The following is a 21,454-nucleotide window of genomic DNA, read 5'->3' on the forward strand; positions in this document are numbered from 1 at the left end:
GTAGTAGAATCCACAGGCATTTATAAGGTGATCAGTCAAATAAATGTATAAGCACAAGGGATGTCAAAATAACCACATGAGCCAAGGCACAGAAAAATGAATTTAATTAAACATAAGAATCCTTGTATCTCCCTCGTAGAACTCAACGAAGAGTTTAGACACACATGTTCATAACGAAAGTCAAATAACAAAAGGAATAAAACGTCACGAAAACTAAACTAACTACACCCTTGAGATGGGGAATCTTGATTGGAAGCTCCTTCTTCAACCTTGGAATGAATTGGGGAAGTTCAATCTTGAATCCTTCTCTCAAAGTTGTTTCTCTCTTGGATAGTAGGAATGGTGAAGAATGGTGTGAAAATCGCCCCAAATATCATATATTTCGTGCCCTAAGTTTCCATACATGATTAGACATCAAAATCCCGCAAAAAAGGTAAAATAATCTGCGTTTCCACCTTTCTGGAGCGGGCCGCTCGGCTTTGGAGGCAATCTGGAGCGGGACACTCCAAGTTTCTAACTGGGAGACAGTTTTTCGGCATTTTTCCGGAGTGGGCCGCTCCGATTTTGCGCGGAAGTGGAGCGGGTCGCTCCATGTTCCTGGACAACGCGCAGTGTTCGTAAAATGGGCATAACTTTCTATACAGAACTCCGATCGAGACGTACAAGATATCCACGCTAAGCTCTTCCGAAGACGAAGAGAATGGTATGTATTATGGACTATTTTTTCAAAGTCGCCAGCAAAATTATCTCGAACCAAGGCTGCTGCACATGCTCATATTTTATATATTTTTTTCTACACATTCTTCACAAAATGGTCAAATACCAACATAATAGAGAAGTAGATATAAACATATCAAAAAATAGACAAAATGTGATTGGATTCATATAAAACTACTCTCGAAAACCATGCAAAATCCAAGTATATCAATTTCTCGATATCTACGATGGCAATGTAAGAGGGTTCAAGTTCTAGGAAATATATCATCATCTGAAGGATTGCCCCAAATTCGTAGGGTTAATGGTCGTGTCGGGGATGACGAGCCGGAATCCGAGTGCGTCTGAGGCTGTAATTCTGTTGTCTTTTATGTTTTATCTATCTTTATCTTTTGTTTTTTTAATATAGGATGTTTTATTTTGTTTTTAATGAAATTTATTTTTGTCGTATATTATGTTGTCGTTAATTTACACGAACAATTAAAAGTGAAATATATAAAAATAGTGATGATGTGGAATGAGATGGGCTTTGAGATAGGCTATGAGATGAGTCTGCTGACGTGGCAGGAGAAAATGGAGATGAGCTCTGGAGATAGGCCTCCATTGTGAGTGTCCTAACTCATTCCACTCCCATTTCATTTAAAATTAATATATACATGTGTGACTTATATTCATTCCACTAACTTTTTTCTACATATTTTTCTTAACATTTCTTAAAACTCGTGTTGAAGAAATGAAACTCTTAACGGTGGACAAAGGGAGTATGTATCATATAAAATAATAATTTAAATCAAGAGATTATAAAATCTAAATTTTTGGAGAATTTTTTAGGGATTGTCAACTGTCAACATGCGACTTTAATTATTCAAAAAAATCGACAAAATCATGACAATGCATCAAGGACATTATTTAAATGAATATACAATATCATCAATATTCCATAACTACAAAAAGATTGATTTCCTAATTTCCTTTGCTATATAAAATAAATCATACCCAATATTTTATAATTTTTTGTCGTTCCCAAAATTAGGCAAAGTCTAAATATGAAAATTTTTTAACTGATTTCACACCACTAATAAAGTGGACCCCACAATCCACTAACACTACTTCTACTAATTTTTCCCTCTCTCTTTCTTACTCTTTTTAATACCTCACTTACTTTAGGAATTTCATATTAAAACCCGAGTCATATACAAGTTTGTCTATTTTTGGGGGAACGAAGAGAGTACTATAAATCTACCACATTATGCAATGTACACGGTTTATCATTCTAAATCCAAAAATTCAAAAAAATAAAAATATATAATTAAAATCCTACAAATTAAAATACATAATTAAAATCCTAAAAATACATTTGTGGAAAGATTATTAATTTTTAGGATTTTAATTATGTATTTTTAATTTCTTACAATATAATTAAAGTCGCATGTCACTTTTAATGATAGTTGACAATCCCTAAAAATTAAAATACATAATTAAAATCCTACAAATTAAAATACATAATTAAAATCCTAAATATTAAAAATAAATAATTAAAATCCTACAAATTAAAAATTACATAATTAAATCCTAAAAAATACATCCGTGGAAATTTTAATTTTAATTTAAATTTTAGGGAGTACTATAAATCTTCCACATTATGCAATGTACACGGTTTATCATTCTAATCTTTTGACTATATTTTGGTGTTAGTCTGATATAAGAATGAGTTTTGGTTTGATCAATTTCTTACGATTAAAATCCTAAAAATTTAAAATTACATAATTAAAATCCTAAAAATTAAAAATACATAATTAAAATCTTACAAATTAAAAATTACATAATTAAATCCTAAAAAATATGTCCGTGGAAATTTAAAAAAGACTAGCCCGATGGCGGTATCCCCAATGCTTGTCGGAGAGCTCGTATCATTGCAAAATGTGAATTAAGTTGCTCAGGAGCCATCCGAGACGAATCGGCCATATTGGCTTGAGCCAAAAGGGCCCACAACGTGTTGTTGGGGGGAGGCGGCACAAAGGGAGCAGGAGTAGGAGCTAGCGCTCGGGCCGGCGTCGGGGCTACCCAAGTGAGCTCCGGCATGCTGGCTAGCCACCTCATCCTCACCGGCGTCGGATAGGGATACCGACCTAAACCGTTTGCTGGAGGAGCTAGAGGAGGATCCGACACCTCCCTTATACTTCGGATGATGACGCACTTCGTGCCAAGCGTTGAGATGCTTAAATGGTTTGTAGTGCATTGAGTGGTAGGCCTTCATGGCGGCCGTGATCACGTCGACCTTGCTCGTGCCTCTCCCTGACGATGCCTGTTCCTGGAGGTAATACCTCTGGAACCTTTGGATTACTTCGTTGGCTCTTCCGATGGCATTGCGCACCATGCTCTCATTGCGCTCGATGGTTCCGTTCGGCCGGGTGGCATTGTACCGGAGAGCGACATGGGACCAAAACCTGTCCCCTGTTTGGTTCGTGCCTACCTCCACATCTTCAGAGATTTTCAAATAGGCTTTGAATAACTTTTCCATCTCCCCGGAGTGTACGGGGTGCGGACGTTGGGGTCACCGGTACTGCCACGAGTACGAACATGGGTGCTACAAGGAGGAGGAGCGTTGGGACGGTCAGAACCACCCTCCAGAATTTGGGACAACGGTGGTGTCGAGGCGCTCTCTCCCGTTCCTGTTTTGGGAGCCCACCCGTATTGCCCGTCGGGCGCATCTTGCTCGTCCACCGGGTAAGGCCGGTAGCCACCAGGAATATGCTAACCTTGGGTTTAAGGAGGGGGCGAGAAATCCGTATCCGGATTAGAGAATGGTGTTGGGCTGAACCATTCGTGGTTCATCCGCGGGAGTCAGAGGGGTGATCGCCGGAGCCGGACATTTTTTTGCAATAGTGAAAGAGTGAGAATTTATAGATGAAAAATGGAGGTATTTATAGATGAAAATGTGAATTTTGGTTTTAAAAAAATGAAAAATAAATAAAAGTGGGGAAAAAACTGATATATTTTATTGGGAAGTGGGAAATATTTTTTTTATTTAAAATCGAATTTTTAATATTTTTTAATTTATTTTCTTAAAAAAGGAAATTGCCAACGACATTACCATTGGCCAACCAGCATGCGACACGTCAGCCTGCTTGTCGGCACGGCGGTGCTCGATGCTAAGAGCAGGGCCGGGTCGTGCTGACGGCAAGAGCACAGTGGAGAGCAGATGCATGGCGGCCAGCCTTAGCATCGAGCACCGACACAGGTGCTCTAAAGTAGATATAATAGAATTTTTATTTTTAGTAATAGATCATCTAAGGCAAGCTAAACTAAAAAGAAGAGTGGATCATCTCCATCGTTAATAAAGTCAACAGAGTGGAGTATAATTCACGAGACATAACATTTAATGAAAATGATACTAATATATGCGTGTGGCATTAATATGGATGGCAGCAGGTAGTCCGTAGCAGTTATAGTATCATGCATCTCTTCCCTTCCCAACCAAATTGATTAACCTGCATTTACTACTCACCACTCTCCAACCTTCCCTTCCCATTAATCAAAATCATTTAATTCACCACCCTCCATTTCTACCTCAACTTGATTTCCATTTAAATCTAGCTTCTCCTGAGAGCCTCCAATCCCCCCAAAATGGAAGGCATTTCCGCCACCGTCTACAAAGGAATCAGACGCTACTGGCGCCGCAAGGGCTACCAGCGGATCGACTCCGCCGGCCGGAACACCAAGCCGCGAGTCGTCGAGCTAGGCGGCGGCGGCTCGGCTCCTCCGAGGCGGAGGCCGTGGAGGATTAAGCTGGCGCCGCCGCGGCTGAAGCTGAAGCTGCGATTCTCGCCGAAGAAGCTGCTGCTGGGGCTGCGGGATGCGTACATGGGCATGATGATGAGGATCGCGAGCACGAGGATGATCGGGAGCGGATTCTCCGGCGACGGAGTGAGCGGATTCGGAATGCGGCCGGCTAAGGAGTACGATAGGAGGATGGTTGTTGAGATCTACAAATCAATTGTGGTGGCGCAGGGGCAATTGGTACCCCGCGACGCAGCGTGGATTCGCTCCGAAATTACCTGCCCACGGTAATTTTGTTTTTTTTTTTCATTTTGTCCTCAGTGAAAACGTAATTACCCGCCCACGGTAACTTTTTTTTTTCTTTTCTCATTGTGTCCTCGGTGAAAACATTCTGTGAGCTGTAGTGTTTATGTATCTATTCCGATTTATCTTCAAATCAATAAAAATCTCAACTTCAGTTCAGCTCCTCTCTCATCTAACATTTTCGTTTTATTTGGTTATTTATAATTTTCACTAATTCCCAGTTACTCTTTCTTCCAACTCTAATGATATTCTTCTTTTTATTGAGTGAGTATTTTCTAAAATGAAAATATCATTCACAATACTCCTTCCTTATGTCCCACAATAGAATTCACATTTAGTGTGGATACGAATTTTGAGAAATGTAAAGAATAACGGGTTGAAAAAGTTAGTGGAATATGATGCTCATTTTTTATATTAGTTTTATAATAAAATGTAAGTGAAATGAATTAGTGGAATGTAGGATCTACTTACCATTTATGGTAAAGTAAAATGTGTAATCTTATTGTGGGATGAACCATAATGGCAAAATGTTACTTTTATTGTGGAACAGATGTAGTATTTGCTACTATCTTCGTCCCATAGAAATAGGCTAATTGGAGATGACACCGTTTTAATGCGTAATTGGTAAAGTAAAAGAAAAAAAATAGTGAAATAATGTAATGGATATCGACTATTTGTATGAGACAGATAAAAAAGAAAATCTGGCCTATTTCTACGGGACGGGGGGAGTATTGTATTATTTTACCAATACGTTATTATAATATGGATATGGTTGCGTTTGATACATGGAATTGGAGCCGTCAATTCCAAATTCAATGTTTGATACCACAAAAATACTTGGATTTTGAATTGAATTGCAATTCCAAATCTTTCAATTTCACAATTTGAATTTTTTTCTCCAGTTTTTAGATTTTTTTTCCAATTCGAACTGAATCGATCGCAAAACTGAAATTTGCAAAAAGTTTGAATTGAACCAAATCGAAAACCTGAATGTAAAAATACTATAAAAAAGAGTAAATGTCAATTTTAGTCCTAAACATATAACCAAAATACGAATTTGGTCCAAAACTTTCACTTTTTAAAAAATGAGTCAATAACAAATGAAAATGTCGCCGAAATAATCCTTTTTTATGTTCCGTCAAAAAAACTAACGGTTATCGCTAATTTCACAATGACATGACCGTTAGTTTTTTGACAGAACAGTAAAAAAATGACCACTCCGACAAGGATTTCATTTGTTATGGACTTGTTTTTCACAAAGTGAATGTTTTAGACCAAACTAGTGTTAACGTCCGTGCTATGCACGGGGCATAAGATTTTTAAATAATGAAGATAAATTATAGAGTAAGTAGATTAAAAAAAGGATAATAAAAATATAATGATGGTTAATAATATGTGTTAATTACAATAAGTATTCATAATATTATAAACAACTAAAAATATTATAAACAGTAGGAGTAACAAAAACAGAAATGTACTCCTCCGAACCTACTCTAAATGAAACATTCACATTCTACAACGATTTTATACAACTTTAATTTATAATATAAGTGGATTAAAATAAAATAAAACAAATGACAAATGGGAGATGTGTGAATAAAGATCAAAGAATATGAGTAACTTAGAATAAGATATTAGTGATACAAATAAAGGAAAATGTGCGACTAAAGATCAAAGAAGAAAAATCCAAGCATTGAATTATATGATCATATATTTTTCAAATAGTGAGTACTTTTCGAGTATTTAGAGAACACCAACTAATGTAAGACTTCAAGAGGAGATGCCATATTAGGAATCTGGATATTCTCATCATATAACAAAGTGAATATCTTGGATTAGTCGTATTATTTGATTTGCCAAGGCATTTCTCAACGCAAAAGAATGCACCACGATACGAACACGTTAACCAAGGATCACCAACATCCCAATATATTGCAAAATAAAAAATAAGCGAAATATGAAACAAATAGAAAGAAATTAAAAAGAAGGAATTCAAAAGAAATTATAATGGGAATACATAAATAAAATTTTTCACCATAAATATATTTAATTTAAAAAAACAGATAAAATCGACGAATAAAAATTATTGTAATTCACAATACATGAATTACGTTAATCAAGAATAACATCACCTATAATTACGGAACTTTGAATGGAACCACCAACCTAGACAACAAAAATATAAATTAATTTTAATAGAATCTAAGATAATAAAATATAATTAAATAAAAAAATGAATCAAAAGAAATTATAAAATGAATGCATCTAATTTTTGCCCGAAAGTAAATAAAAACTTATTTTACATGACCCATGATGGATATTAATATCTTATCACTGTAATAGATGATTAAATAAAACATTTTATTATATAGTACTTAGTAAAAAAAATTATAGTATTTTAGATTAATCGAATATAATTGATGTATTTAGCAACCTTTCACCTTTTATAGAAATAACACCTAAATTCCATTTTCAAAAACATGGAGTACTACCTATTACGAATTACTTTAGTAAATATAAAGTATGATTAAATTTATAAAGTGAGTCCTTTTCTTTGATTACTTCTACTTCTCAATCCAAATTAATACCAATGTCGACCAATAAATAAATTTAACAATTTCCCACCGCCTCTGAATCGTCGAGAACCTTTTCTCTTGTTTGAATCGTAGCTTCGTGTAGGGAGCAGATCACTTGGGATTCACTAATTACCGAGACCTCTTTGTTATTAGATCAACACTGAGATGGTTAATCTCAGCAAGGAACAAGCCAATTATAAGAGATGTGTTACAGCTTAGAACAATTTGTGACTAAGTACAAGATTACAGAGAAACCTTAGCCTATATCGAATCTGGAACCAATCAGATATAGCAAGCTACACTCCGTGAAAACCTCTTGCACACTTAAGCACACAAATTAATAACACAAGACAAAGATCTAATCGAAAAGAATACAAAAACAAAAGAGACAGAAGATTTAGGATATGGCTCAGGTCGCACACACGACTGCACAGGGCCAAAGACCTCCTCAATCTTCACCAACAAATCTCAAGTGAGCACAGTGAAACAATCAGACCCCAAACCCTAGAGACACTCCGATTACTACAACACAGTAGCCACCTCAAACGTCAAATGTCTCACAACCACAACCACAAGGCTTCAAGAACACCAGAATCTCATGGATCTAAGAAATCAACCGAAGATCTTCAGCCAAACAAACAGATTCGAACTCAACCGCTCGAAACCAAAAGAAATCTCCAAATCAACATAGGAGTTTAGAGATGAACACTCAATTCTCACTAAAACAGAGAAGAGAGTTGTCACGACCACAACTCCCTAGTAATAGAAAGTGTAGTTATTTCGCGACTAAACTAATTCAATGGTCACAAGCTCGTCATAAATAAGTACTCAATTCAAAGAAACAATCGTCTCATAGTGAAAGGGTACAACCTCATCGAAATCAGAGTAATTAACTGAGTGCATAGTCTTTTCTAAAACGATTCTTAAACTTGCAGCGGAAGGTTCCAAGACGAAGTAATATGTATGAAGACATATTAAATCAGCTACCTAGCTACTTATTTAATATTCTCTCCCAACACCTCCTCTGCTCCGATCACGATCAACCTGCACATTAAGAAAACAACATGCAGGGCTGAGTATTTGGTATACTCAGTGGGCTCATTGCCGAAAACATTTCTCATTTAGTTGTCAGCCAAACTTGAGTGAGCTTGGGGTTTTTCTTAAAATGATTCCCAATCACTAAAACTTTTCTCTTTTCAAAAGGTTGACTGCGCAGTCTCATAACATCTCGTGATATACCATATCTGATCTGTGTGAACCGGGAATGTGGCCACATTCCACGACGGCCACTGGACCGGCCAACTCTAGCGCTAGCACATGGTCCCTAAGTGTACACTAGTCCGAGTAGGGTTTGCGGCCCTACAGGGACCCGAATTCGATTTAACTTGCTTGGCATAGCCAACTAATTATTTATTTAGCATATATGCATTCCTAAGCATGTGCTTATTTTTACTTCCTTCATTCTAAATCCATAAATCTTTAATCATTAAATCAAGCGATTTACTTAATTCGGGAATTTCACCGAATTTTTCGAGTATTAGTTAAATTCTTCGATTTTTATATCTAATGATTACCCACTATTTTATTTGGTAAGACATTAGGTAAGTCTATAAAGAATTTCAATACTTTAATTAGCGGCTCACGCTATGATCTAAATTTTCATAAGTCCATTTTTGAATTTAAATCCTCTTGGATTTAATTACTTAAGTAAATTAGAATTCTTACCTTGACTAATAAAAGTCCATTTTAATCATTTATTGAACACAATGTTAACGCGACCAACACTTTCCTTTCTTTCGTAGTGTAAGGAATAAATTCTCATAGACTCAAATTTATTTAGGGCCGTGGCTCAAATATTCCGTGGCCCAAAATGACATGAACCGACCTTGATTTCTTTTAAACCTTTCTGGTCCAAAATTTAACTTGGCCCAATTAGTCATTAAGTTTGGGAGGCCTAATTCAAAAGGAAGAAATAAAAAGGAGAGGCCCAAAATATAATCCCTGGCCCAAAACGCATCAGGCCCAAATGCTTCCTCCATCCGTCGGCCATATCATCTTCATTTCCAACCTTTCCCAAATTCATTCATAATTTTCCAACCCTAGCTCCCCCATGGCTCAGGGAGATCGGCAGCACTTCTCGATGAAGGCCACCGGGCGCCGCCGTCGATCGGTCTTGGCGTCGCCATGGTCCCTTGCGTGTACCTCTTTCCCCCGTCTCCATTTCATTCTTCAAACCCAGACCCTAATCTCGCTCTCTCTCCCGTCTCGGCGAACCCCGCCGTTGAACCGGCCGTCGGTGCTATACCTCTCGTCTCTATTCCACTCCGAACACCCCTCCTTCTCCAATCTATCTCTTACTTACATCCTTGACCGCAAGGGACACCCTCAAATTGGTGAAACCCCTGCACGAAATCGGCGTCTCGGTGCTGTCGGACCTGCCGTCCTAGTGCCGTCGGAGCTAAAAGGAGTCGCTTCTCGAGGGGCATAGCCGCCGGCGAGCCTGGATCGGGGCGACTGTTCGGCGTGAAACGAAGCGTAGGCTTTGATAGCGGCATCACTTCCCTTCCTCCGTGGCGCAGTAGCTAAGTCCCTTACTCACTAATTTACGTTCCCTTAGACGAAATTTGTCCTCATTACAGATTAGAATTTGGCAGATTATGTTGTTCTTCTTATGAGTTTCAACTAGCGTGTGACTGAAATTACTTGAACATCTGGCCTGGTGTTATTGTGTTCGTCCTAGTAAGTCCCTATAAGACATTCGAGTGGAGTTTCTAATCTGTACTGGAGTCATCGGCTATTGCTGCAAATCTCTAGTGTTTCTATTGTTATGGATTTACTTGGTGATGTTGCTATATGTGACTAATTGATGCAATGAGTGATGGTATTTACTAAGTTCCAAGCTCGCTCTCTCTAGTATTCCAGAATCTATGCCCTTTGTGATTTCTATGATGCTTTCTAAATGGAAGTGTTGAAGTTACCTCTTGTGATTGGAGTGGAAATGGGGCTGGCCTAGTTGGTGTGCACCAAAAGCTCCTCCCTTGTCTCTTTACACGATTGGAATTGATAGTGAGTGGTGGGGAAAACTGGTTGCATATAGAGGGGGTTTTATAGGCTCTCTTGTGTACCTGGAGTTTGTTAGCACCTTTGACAGAGATGTACTCTGAATCTCTGGCTCATTTCTAACAGATTTTGGTTGGTTATGGGGTGTGTACTCGTGAATTAATTGTGGCTGTTCCCTCCTCACTCGCCAACCCACTGCAGCATCTTACTCCCTCCCCTTTTTCAACAGCCATACTGACTTTGGGTACGGTTTTGCAGGTGAAACTGAAGCAGACGTGGTTGGCTGGAGTGCATGGTGCTGCTGCAGCCTTTCCTCCTTCGTCCGGACTCGCGGAAGCCTTGGCTGCAGAGTGCAGTCCGTTGCAGTGGTTGCTTTGCCATCTTTAGGTGCAACTCTCCCCTAATCATAGAAAGGTATTGCTATCTTTCCCCCTTAGGCATAAGTTGCTGTCTCTTTTTCTTGTGTTTACCATGGCTTACTCGTTTTTCCCTTATTTGTTTGGCTGTAATTTGCAGGGAATGAGGCTGGCCTACACATGGCTCATCACACTGATGTCCCAGCCCATCGGGCCTCTCCGAATTTGGGCCGAGACGGCTTGAGGAAAATGGCCGATGAAGTTTTCTAGGAATCTCGGTTGTAATAGAGTAGTTCTATTTGAAATCTTCCCTTTTTCTTTCAACATGTATGTAATATCTACAATAGTTAGTGTATTTCGTTTCCTCTATTTTCATCGTCAAGCATTTGTAATTTAAGACTTAGCTTGAAACTTATACATTGTATTTCGTTCACTTAAGAAATAAACGGATACCCTTTCGCTTCTTTCGATCCTTATCTCATTTCTTTAAATTTCCAGTTTTAAACCGCATTTCCAAAGAAAACGGGTTGGAGACTTGTATACTCATTGTACATCAATTAATTGAAAAGATGAAACCGTTCTACGTTTCCAACGTTATTTCATATGTCTCGGGAAGTTAGTTCGTGGCTATTACATTCTACCCTCCTTAACAAAAATTTCGTCCTGAAATTTTACTTATGTCATACAAAAAGCTCTGGGTACTTCACTTTCATCTTATCCTCAAGTTCCCACGTTGCTCCCTCGCGGCCGTGGTGTTTCCATAGGACTTTCACTTTCACGATAGCTTTAGTTCTCAACTCTTTTACCTTTCGGTCTAAAATTGCTTCCGATTTTTCTTCATAGCTCAAATCCGGTTCTAGCACCATTTCTTCTTGGTGTACTATGTGTTTGGGGTCGAACACATATTTCCTCAATTGTGACACATGAAACACATTGTGCACATTCCCAAAGCTCGGCGGAAGTGTTAATCTGTACGCCACAGGGCCGACTGTTTCTAGGATTTCATAGGGTCCGATGTAACGCGGTCTTAGCTTGCCTTTGATCCCGAATCTCGTTATCCCTTTCGACGGGGATACTTTCAGAAAAACTTTGTCTCCCGCCTTGAACTGTAGATCGGTTCTGCGAGCATCTGTGTAAGATTTCTGCCTATCCTGAGCTTCCTTGATTCTTTCCCAGATCTGTCGGACAATTTCTATCATCTCTTCCACAAAGTCTGGTCCGAGAATTCTTCTCTCACCTACTTCATCCCAGTAAAGCGGTGATCTACACTTCTTTCCATATAGTGCTTCATATGGGGCCATGTTTATAATTGCCTGGTAACTATTGTTGTAAGCAAACTCTATAAGTGGCAGTACTGGCTCCCAGTTTCCCCCACGGTCGAGCACTTCGGCTCTCAACATATCCTCCAATGTCTGGATTGTCCTTTCGAACTGTCTGTCCGTCTGTGGATGGAAGGCAGTGCTGAAATTCAGCTGAGTGCCCAGTTCTCGCTGTAGGCTTATCCAAAATCTAGAAGTAAATTTCGTATCCCGATCCGAGGTGATCGTTACTGGTATGCCATGTAAGCGTATGATATCTTGCACATAGATCTGAGCCAACTTGTCAGATCCATATGTGATTCGAATTGGTATAAATGAGCACTTTTGGTGAGACGATCTATAATCACGCAGATGGCAGTATTTCCTCATTGGGACTTTGGCAATCCTGTCACAAAATCCATCGCAATATGCTCCCATTTCCATTCTGGAATCACTAGGGATTGCAATTTCCCATACGGACGTTGATGTAAGGCCTTCACTTGCTGACATGCTAGGCATCTTTCTACAAACGACGCTATGCTTCTCTTCATGCCATCCCACCAAAATTGCTTCTTCATATCTTGGTACATCTTTGTACTTCTAGGATGAGCAGTGTATGGCATCTCATGAGCTTCACTCATGATCTCATTCCTGAGTGCTTCATCATTTGGTACACACAATCTTCCTTCGAAAGTGAGGGCGTTATCCGTTTCTTCGCGGTAACTCTCTTCCTTTCTGGTCCTCACTTTCAGACGAATTCTCTCTAAGGCCTCATCGCTTCTTTAGGCGTCGATGATCCTAGTCCTTAAATCTGGTTCTACAACTAAGGTGGAAATTTTACTGTCCACCGTCTCGCAGATGAGTTCTTCCTCTTGTGTGAGGAAAGTAGCCACTTGAGGTGCAGTCTTTCTGCTCAAGGCATCTGCTACCACGTTCGCTTTGCCTGGGTGACTAATTCCAACCATCTTCGTTGTCGCATGTTTAGATCCTTCTGTTCAAAGAAGTATTTGAGACTCTTATGATCTGTGAAGATCTCACATCGAACTCCATAGAGATGATGTCTCCAGATTTTCTAAGCATGTACCACTTCCGTCAATTCCAAGTCATGCGTCGGGTAGTTCAACTCATGCAGCCTCAACTGGCGTGATGCATATGCGATCACCTTGCCATTCCACATTAGCACGCATCCAAGCCCGACCTTCGATGCATCTGTATACACTACATAGTCGACTCCTGGTTCAGGCACGGCTAGAACTGGTGTGGTGGTCAACTTTTCTTTTAGCAGTTGGAAGCTTGCTTCACATTCTGGGGTCCAATCGACCTTAACTCCCTTCTTGAGTTGCTGAGTCATTGGCCTTGCTATTTTGGAGAATCCTTCAATAAATCTTTGGTAGTCACCCGCTAGTCCTAGGAAACTTCGAATTTCATTGGGCGTCGTTGGTGACTGCCAACGTTGCACGGCTTCCACTTTGGCAGATCCACTCGGATTCCTTCCGCGGTCAATATGTGTCCAAGGAAGTTACCTCGTTAAGCCAGAACTCACACTTGCTAAACTTAGCATAGAACTTTTTGGCTCTTAACGTCTCTAAAGTGGTCCTCAAATGATCCTCGTGTTCCTTCTCATTCTTCGAGTAAATGAGCACGTCATCTATAAAGACTAGGACGAACTTGTCCAAGTATGGGTGGAACAGGTGGTTCATTAGGTCCATGAATACAACTGGGGCATTTGTAAGTCCAAAAGGCATTACAGTAAACTCGTAATGGCCATATCTGGTGCGAAATGTAGTCTTAGGTATATCGTCCTGTCAAACTCTCAGCTGATGATAACCCGATCTCAATTCCATCTTCAAGAATACACCAGCTCCTTGCAGCTGGTCGAAGAGGTCGTCGATTCTCAGTAAAGGGTACTTGTTCTTGAGGGTTAACTTGTTCAGCTCTCGATAGTCGATACACATCCTCAAGGTTCCATCCTTCTTCTTCACGAATAGCACTGGTGCACCCCACGGCGATACACTGGGTCAGATGAAACCCAAGTCTAGCAGTTCTTGTAACTGTATCTTAAGTTCTTCCAACTCCTTTGGTGCCATTCTATAAGGTGCCTTCGATACTGAAGCTGATCATGGTTCCAGATCGATGGTGAACTCTAGTTGCCTTTCTGGCAGCAATCTTGGCAGTGCTTCAGGAAATACATTAGGAAATTCTCGTACCACTGCTACGTTCTCAATCTTCCTGCCCTCTTTCTCTTCTCCATCCAAATAAACGAGGTATGCAGGGCATCCTTTCCTCATCATGGTGGTTGCTTGTAGGGCAGAGATAATAGACTTCCGTCGTCTCATAGAGATCCCATGGAAAATTACGGGTTCTATCTCGGGGTACTGTAAAGCTATTTGTCTCTCCTTACAACGGATGGTAGCATAGTTTTCGGCTAACCAATCCATTCCTAGTATGATGTCGACGCTCCACATCAACATCACGTGTAAGTTATGAGCCACTAGGTTCAGATTTCCCATAGTAAATTTTATGTTTGAGCACGTTCGTGAGATGTCTATAAGGCCTCCTACAGGTGAGGACTCCCTCATCTTATGTTCAATCTCGTCCGTAGGCAAGTTCAAAGTATCCACATAAGGTGCTGATATGAAAGAGTGTGATGCACCAGTATCAAACAAAATGACGATAGGTAAGTTGAGGAGAGTTCCCATACCTGCCAAGTTGCCTTGCTCCTGATTCCCCTGCTCGGCCTTAGGCTGCTTCTGTCGCAGTGCAAAGGCTCTTGCCTGAGTGGGGAGTCTCGGGCGTAGCTGCCGCTGAGGCTGTGGTGCTGGGAGTGCCGCATTCTCTCTCTTCTGTTCGGCTTGGAGTGCCCACAGTTGCGGACGCTGTCCTTGATAGTTTTGCCTGCCTCCCGTTCCAGCTACTTTTCCAGGGTAGTTCCTAGAGAAGTGTCCGCTTTGGCCACAGTTGAAGCACCCATTGGTGCTGACCTTGCACTCTCCGTGATGGTTCCTTGAGCACTTTGCACAATGAGGGGCCTGGGGTCAGTGCTCCACAGTGTGGGTTGGGGCAGTCTGGCGCCCACTGTTCTGTGGTGGCCTTGGAGTGTACTGTGGCTTCCTAGCTTCAGTCGGGACACGGTCTCCTTCCCACTTCTTCTTTTCTTGAGGAATCTAATGCTTTTGCAGTGGTGGTGCAATTGTAACAGGTACAGTCAGCCTTTCCTTAGGCATAGCTGCCTCAATGTCAAGGGCTCGGCCCAGTGATTCAGTGTAGGACAAACCTCCATGGCTAGCCAATGTCATTCTTATCTCGGACCTCAGATCGGCACAAAACTTTTCTTCCATCTTCTCGTCAGTGTCCACTAGACCATGCGCATAGCGAGACATGTCACAAAACATCCGGTCATACTCAGACACCGACATCCTTCCTTGTTTCAGATTGTAAAATTCCACTTCCTTTGCTTTACGGTAGCTCTTAGGAATGTATTTGTCATACAGCCCATTCTTAAACTCCTCCCAAGTTAAGAGCGCCAATTGCTCGGGGGACATGATCTTCCTCCTTGCTTCCCACCAGAAATCGGCGGATCCAACCAGCTGAAAGGTTACACAGGTGAGACGCTCCCTGTCGTTGCACTGTAGGAAGTCGAAAATGCGCTCTATAGTGCGCACCCAGTTTTCAGCCGTGGCTGGGTCCCCTAGGCCGTTGAAAACAGGAGGGTTCTGTTTGAGGAACAATTCTTCCACTCGCCTCTCTTGCGGTGGAGGAGGCGGTGGTGGAGGAGGTGGTTGTTCCGGTACTTCTGCGTACCTCCTCGGTCTTCCTGCGCGTCTCTTGGGTGGCATTCTGGTTACAAGATAAGGTTAGTATCAATTATCCATACTCTGCATATCGTCATGTCTGTGTATCTTTAGGATTCATTTCATGCATTATCCGCATTCTCTTATATGTATGCGTAGAGGTAATGAGTAGAGAGTCATAATTTGTGCAACGTCACATGTATTCATAAGGATAGGGAAAATTTCCTTTAGAGAGGACTAAACATTCGTTACATGTGATGGCGAAAAGAGAATTCCTACATAGTTCATTACATAAGGGAAAAGAAAAGAAAACGAATGCTAGTCTACTACATTCGCATAGCTACAATCCGTCTGACAGATCCTACTCTGAGTCGCTACTGATCCACACCGGGTCGCCATAGCTCGTCCCCTGGTGAGGCATCTCAATCGGTGACCACAGCTCCTTCGCGTACTCGGGTGCGACAGTAGGCTGTGGAATCTCTAGAGCCATCTCCGGCGCCACTGGGAGGTGAGGCTTGGCGACGAAGTCCCTATCCACATGCTCTGCGTAGAGGTACCGCCCCTTGTAGAAGGCTAAGTCCACAGGGTGGAGTGGCTGATGTAATTCCTCGTGGTAAGGCTCCACTGGAGGTGGGGATATCGCAGGTGGAGGCCTGACAGGCTGTGGGGTACGAACTCCATCACTAGGTCTGCGAGGCCGCCGATATGTGGCTCCTCGGAGAAATCGCCTCCCATCATCTACTCCTCTGGATCCTCCTCATCCCAGGAACCCTCCTCCTCTGGGTCCTCATCCTCGTCTCCGTCCCCCGTGCCACTCTCCATCGGCTCGGGCTCGTCGCTAGAATCAAACGTATCCTCATCTCTACTCTGCCTCTCCGGCGGGCTGGAACTCGGGACGACTGTCCCTCCTCAAAGACCCTGTCTGCAGCCCGCATGAGGGCCAGTGGTGGCAGATTGTGGAACCTCTCTCTCCTGGGTGCCTGTGTATGCGGTGGGGGCCCGTTTCCAAAATGGAAACATCCTGCCGAAACCGCGCTAAAAAAGCCTGACATATCTCCCACCGGCTCGTAAGTAGGAGGCTGAGATGAGGTATACAGCTGAGCGGTGGCTGCCATCCATCCTCGCCACTCCTCTGGGAATAACTCCACGAGCCTGACAATGCCTTCGTAAAGCTTCACTCCGTACCTGTTCGCCTCGTCCCATAGCTTCCCGTAGTAGGCGACGAACTCGTCTAAAGTATCCCCGTGGCAGCGTTGGTAGGTCCGATAATAGCGCACAACTGCCTCAGAGTCTGCCCCAGCACGGAGTGGTCGACGGTGTGTGTAGCGCTGACGTGCCATCTCTACACGAAAAGGATAAGGCTCTCAATATAGCTAGTGAATGAAATATATATATATATATATATATATATATATATATATATATATATATATACATGGAAGGTTGCGTAAATGAAGGGTATGGATCGATTCGTCATTTCCAAAAAGTCATAGTGAATCTTCCTGTGGGCTTATAACATATCAATGCTTAGTATATATATACATACTATATGTGCACTCAAAGGAATGGACTTCCTCTCGTTGCAGCGTAAGGATCGTAAAATAGTACTTCATAGTTCATCGTTACTATCCCATAGTTCCTTAGAATTAGGGGTTTACCCTAACTGAGAGGTTTTAGTTGGTTTCATCGCCCTTGAAAGCGGTAACAAAATTCTCGTTCTACAAGTACTTGGTCATATGTGTCTCACCTAATGTACTTTTCTTAAGCACTCTATACTGTACATAGTCCTACTTATTATTCCTACATTTTTTTTCAACTTTTCAAAAGTCACATAAGTGATCATATACTGTATATAGTATCAAACATCACGTTGCATCGCATAAACATTTCTTTACACATTTTTTTATAAAGGATCGTGAAAACACATTTTCTCCTTGTCATGAAATCCAAAAAAAAATCCATTTTCCTTCACAAAATGGAAAGATCATTTTCCTTAAAATATTCCTTGAAAAGCGGGCGTCAACCCCTTTTTGCTGCAGTTGAACGTGTCGAGCCGAGGTGTTGGGATCCTTGTAACTTAACATTTTATTCGCTTCCTAGCTTAGTACTATCATTCTAGACTAAGGCTTCGAAGGAAGGTTTTTGGGTCCAAAGCGAAAGAACGGTGCTCGGATACCACTTTGTCACGACCACAACTCCCTAGTAATAGAAAGTGTAGTTATTTCGCGACTAAACTAATTCAATGGTCACAAGCTCGTCATAAATAAGTACTCAATTCAAGGAAACAATTGTCTCATAGTGAAAGGGTACAACCTCATCGAAATCAGATAATTAACTAAGTGTATAGTCTTTTCTAAAACGATTCTTAAACTTGCAGCGGAAGGTTCCAAGACGAAGTAATATGTATGAAGACATATTAAATTAGCTACCTAGCTACTTATTTAATATTCTCTCCCAACACCTCCTCTGCTACGATCACGATCAACCTGCACATTAAGAAAACAACATGCAAGGCTGAGTATTTGGTATACTCAGTGGGCTCTGTGCCGAAAATATTTCTCATTTAGTTATCATCCAAACTTGAGTGAGCTCGGGGTTTTTCTTAAAATGATTCCCGGACACTAAAACTTGTCTCTTTTCAAAAGGTTGACTGCGCAGTCACATAACATCTCGTGATATACCATATCTGATCTGTGTAAACCAGAAATGTGGCCACATTCCACGACGGTCACTGGACCGGCCAACTCTAGCGCTAGCACACGGTCCCTATGTGTACACTAGTCCGAGTAGGGTTTGCGGCCCTACTGGGACCCGAATTCGATTTAACTTGCTTGGCATAGCCAACAGCTAGATAATCATATATAAAATAAGGCATGACAACTCATATCAAAATATTCACGTTTTCACATAAAATCACGTTTTGAAAGAAAAGCCCACCTCGTTTGCTTAAACTCTCAAACGAGCGTTCCTTGACTTGAGTTTACTTGTCGTGCGACGACGCCCCTTCATAAACAAATAATATACTTACTTTAGGCTTAAGTAATTATTTATTTAGTGTGTATGTATTCCTAAGCGTGTGCTTATTTTTACTTCCTTCTTTCTAAATCCATAAATCTGTAATCATTAAATCAAGCGATTTACTTAATTCGAGAATTTCACCGAATTTTTCTAGTATTAGCTAAATTCTTCGATTTTTATCTCTAATGATTACCCACTATTTTATTTGGTAAGACATTAGGGGTCTATAAAGAATTTCAATACTTTAATTAGCGGCTCACGCTATGATCTAAATTTTCGTAAGTCCATTTTCGAATTTAAATCCTCTTGGATTTAATTACTTAAGTAAATTAGAATGCTTACCTTGACTAATAAAAGTCCATTTTAATCATTTATTGAACACAATGTTAACACGACCAACACTTTCCTTTCTTTCGTAGCTTAAGGAATAAATTCTCATAGACTCAAATTTATTTAAGGTCGTGGCTCAAATATTCTGTGGCCCAAAATGACATGAACCGACCTTGATTTCTTTTAAACCTTTCTGGTCCAAAATTTAACTTGGCCCAATTAGTCATTAAGTTTGGGAGGCCTAATTCAAAAGGAAGAAATAAAAAGGAGAGGCCCAAAATATAATCCCTGGCCCAAAACACATCAGGCCCAAATGCTTCCTCCATCCGTCGGCCCTATCATCCTCATTTCCAACCTTTCCCAAATTCATTCCTAATTTTCCAACCCTAGCTCCCCCATGGCTCACGGGATCGGCAGCTCTTCTCGATGAAGGCCACCGGGTGCCGCCGTCGATCGGTCTTGGCGTCGCCACGGTCCCTTGCGTGTACCTCTTTCCCCCGTCTCCATTTCATTCTTCAAACCCAGACCCTAATCTCGCTCCCTCTCCCGTCTCGGTCAACCCCGCCGTTGAACCGGTCGTCGGTACTATACCTCTCCTCTCTATTCCACGCCGAATACCCCTCCTTCTCCAATCTATCTCTTACTTACATCCTTGAATGCAAGGGACACCCTCAAATTGGTGAAACCCTAGCACGAAATCGGCGTCTCGGCGCCGTCGCACCTGTCGTCCTAGTGCAGTCGGAGCTAAAAGGTGTCGCTTCTCGGGGGGGTATAGCCGCCGGCAAGCCTGGATCGGGGCGACTGTTCGGCGTGAAACGAAGCGTAGGCTTTGATAGCGGCGTCGCTGCCCTTCCTCTATGGCGCAATAGCTAAGTCCCTTACTCACTAATTTACATTCCCTTAGACGAAATATGTTCTCATTACAGATTAGAATTTGGCAGATTATGTGTTGTTCTTCTTATGAGTTTCAACTAGCGTGTGACTGAAATTACTTGAGCATCTGGCCTAGTGTTATTGTGTTCGTCCTAGCAAGTCCCTATAAGTCTGAAATGCGTGCAGGCTCTCGGTGTCGTGTTAAGCAAGGGTGTATCCACCTGATCAGGATAGAAATCCCAACCAACCTGAACCTGGCATCAATAAAATGTGGTACTAGCAAGGGTGTTCATCCTAGCAAGTCCCTATAAGTTTGAAATGTGTGCAGGCTCTCGGTGTCGTGTTAAGTAAGGGTGTATCCACCTGATCAGGATAGAAATCCCAACCAACCCCAACCTGGCATCAACCCACTTCTACTGGTTAGTATAGTGGAGGTAAGGGTCGAATCCCACAGAGATGGACGTGCTTTGGGTAATTGTGGTGATAATCTGGAGGGGTTTAGTTAGCTACCACGCTTGGGTTGAGATTATACCTAGACAGGAATTAAAGGTGGTACTCTACTGGCTGGGTGGCGTGAAAGTGGTTGACATGTAACTGTGTACGTGAGAGTGGGGACACAGTGTTCAGGGACATGTGGAGAGTAGTTAGTTACTATAAAAGGCTAAACGGAATATCAGAGAAAATGAGGTGGTTTGGTGGCTGCACTGTCAGGTCTGTAGGGTACCAGCAAGAAAAGTAAAGGACAAAAGTAAAAAGTAACTAAAAAGCAAAAGTGGTCCCAAACTTGGATGTGGATGTTGTCTTCTTCAACAAGTATGCACAAAATCAAACAAACTCAAATTCCATGGATGACACTTACAGACTAACAACTTCACAATTCAAATCCACAAATTAACACTCTAAAATTCAAAAATTAATCGAGTGAAATCAAGAATTACACTTACTGGGCGACATGCAAGGTGACAGAATTCACGTAAATTCAGATTTCGCACTTAATCACTTCGGAAACTAAAAATAAACAACAATCTTAACTAACAATCTCAGATCGAGCAACTCCAAATGAAATCATTGTTTCAACACTTAGAAATTATACCGACAACTAGATCTAAGCTACCTAGGCAGAATGAAACAAATTCAAATCGAAAGAGATGCATAAAAACAACTTCATTGCATAAAACGTTTGGATCCCAACAAAACACTTCAAAAGATAACAAGTACTGAAAATGCAACAGATCCAACGAAAGGAAAACAAGTAAAGATAAACTAGGAAGGCGAATAAAGATTGTTTTGCCACTCCGGGCGATGAAACTGCTACGACTACGAAATGAACTGGCTGGAACGATGGAATGCGATTC

At 41.2% G+C, this 21,454-nt stretch overlaps 1 protein-coding gene across 1 annotated transcript; it reads left to right on the plus strand.

Annotated features, from left to right (window-relative positions):
• The first annotated feature begins 4,181 nt into the window (after window positions 1-4,181).
• On the plus strand, window positions 4,182-4,956 carry LOC121770021. The gene has a single exon (XM_042166816.1). The coding sequence runs from the start codon at window positions 4,342-4,344 to the stop codon at window positions 4,783-4,785; it is 444 nt and encodes a 147-aa protein (XP_042022750.1). The 5' UTR covers window positions 4,182-4,341; the 3' UTR covers window positions 4,786-4,956.
• The last annotated feature ends 16,498 nt before the right edge of the window (window positions 4,957-21,454 follow it).

The sequence above is a fragment of the Salvia splendens genome, chromosome 2 (assembly GCF_004379255.2).
Source record: "Salvia splendens isolate huo1 chromosome 2, SspV2, whole genome shotgun sequence".
In the NCBI taxonomy this organism is placed as follows: Eukaryota; Viridiplantae; Streptophyta; class Magnoliopsida; order Lamiales; family Lamiaceae; genus Salvia; species Salvia splendens.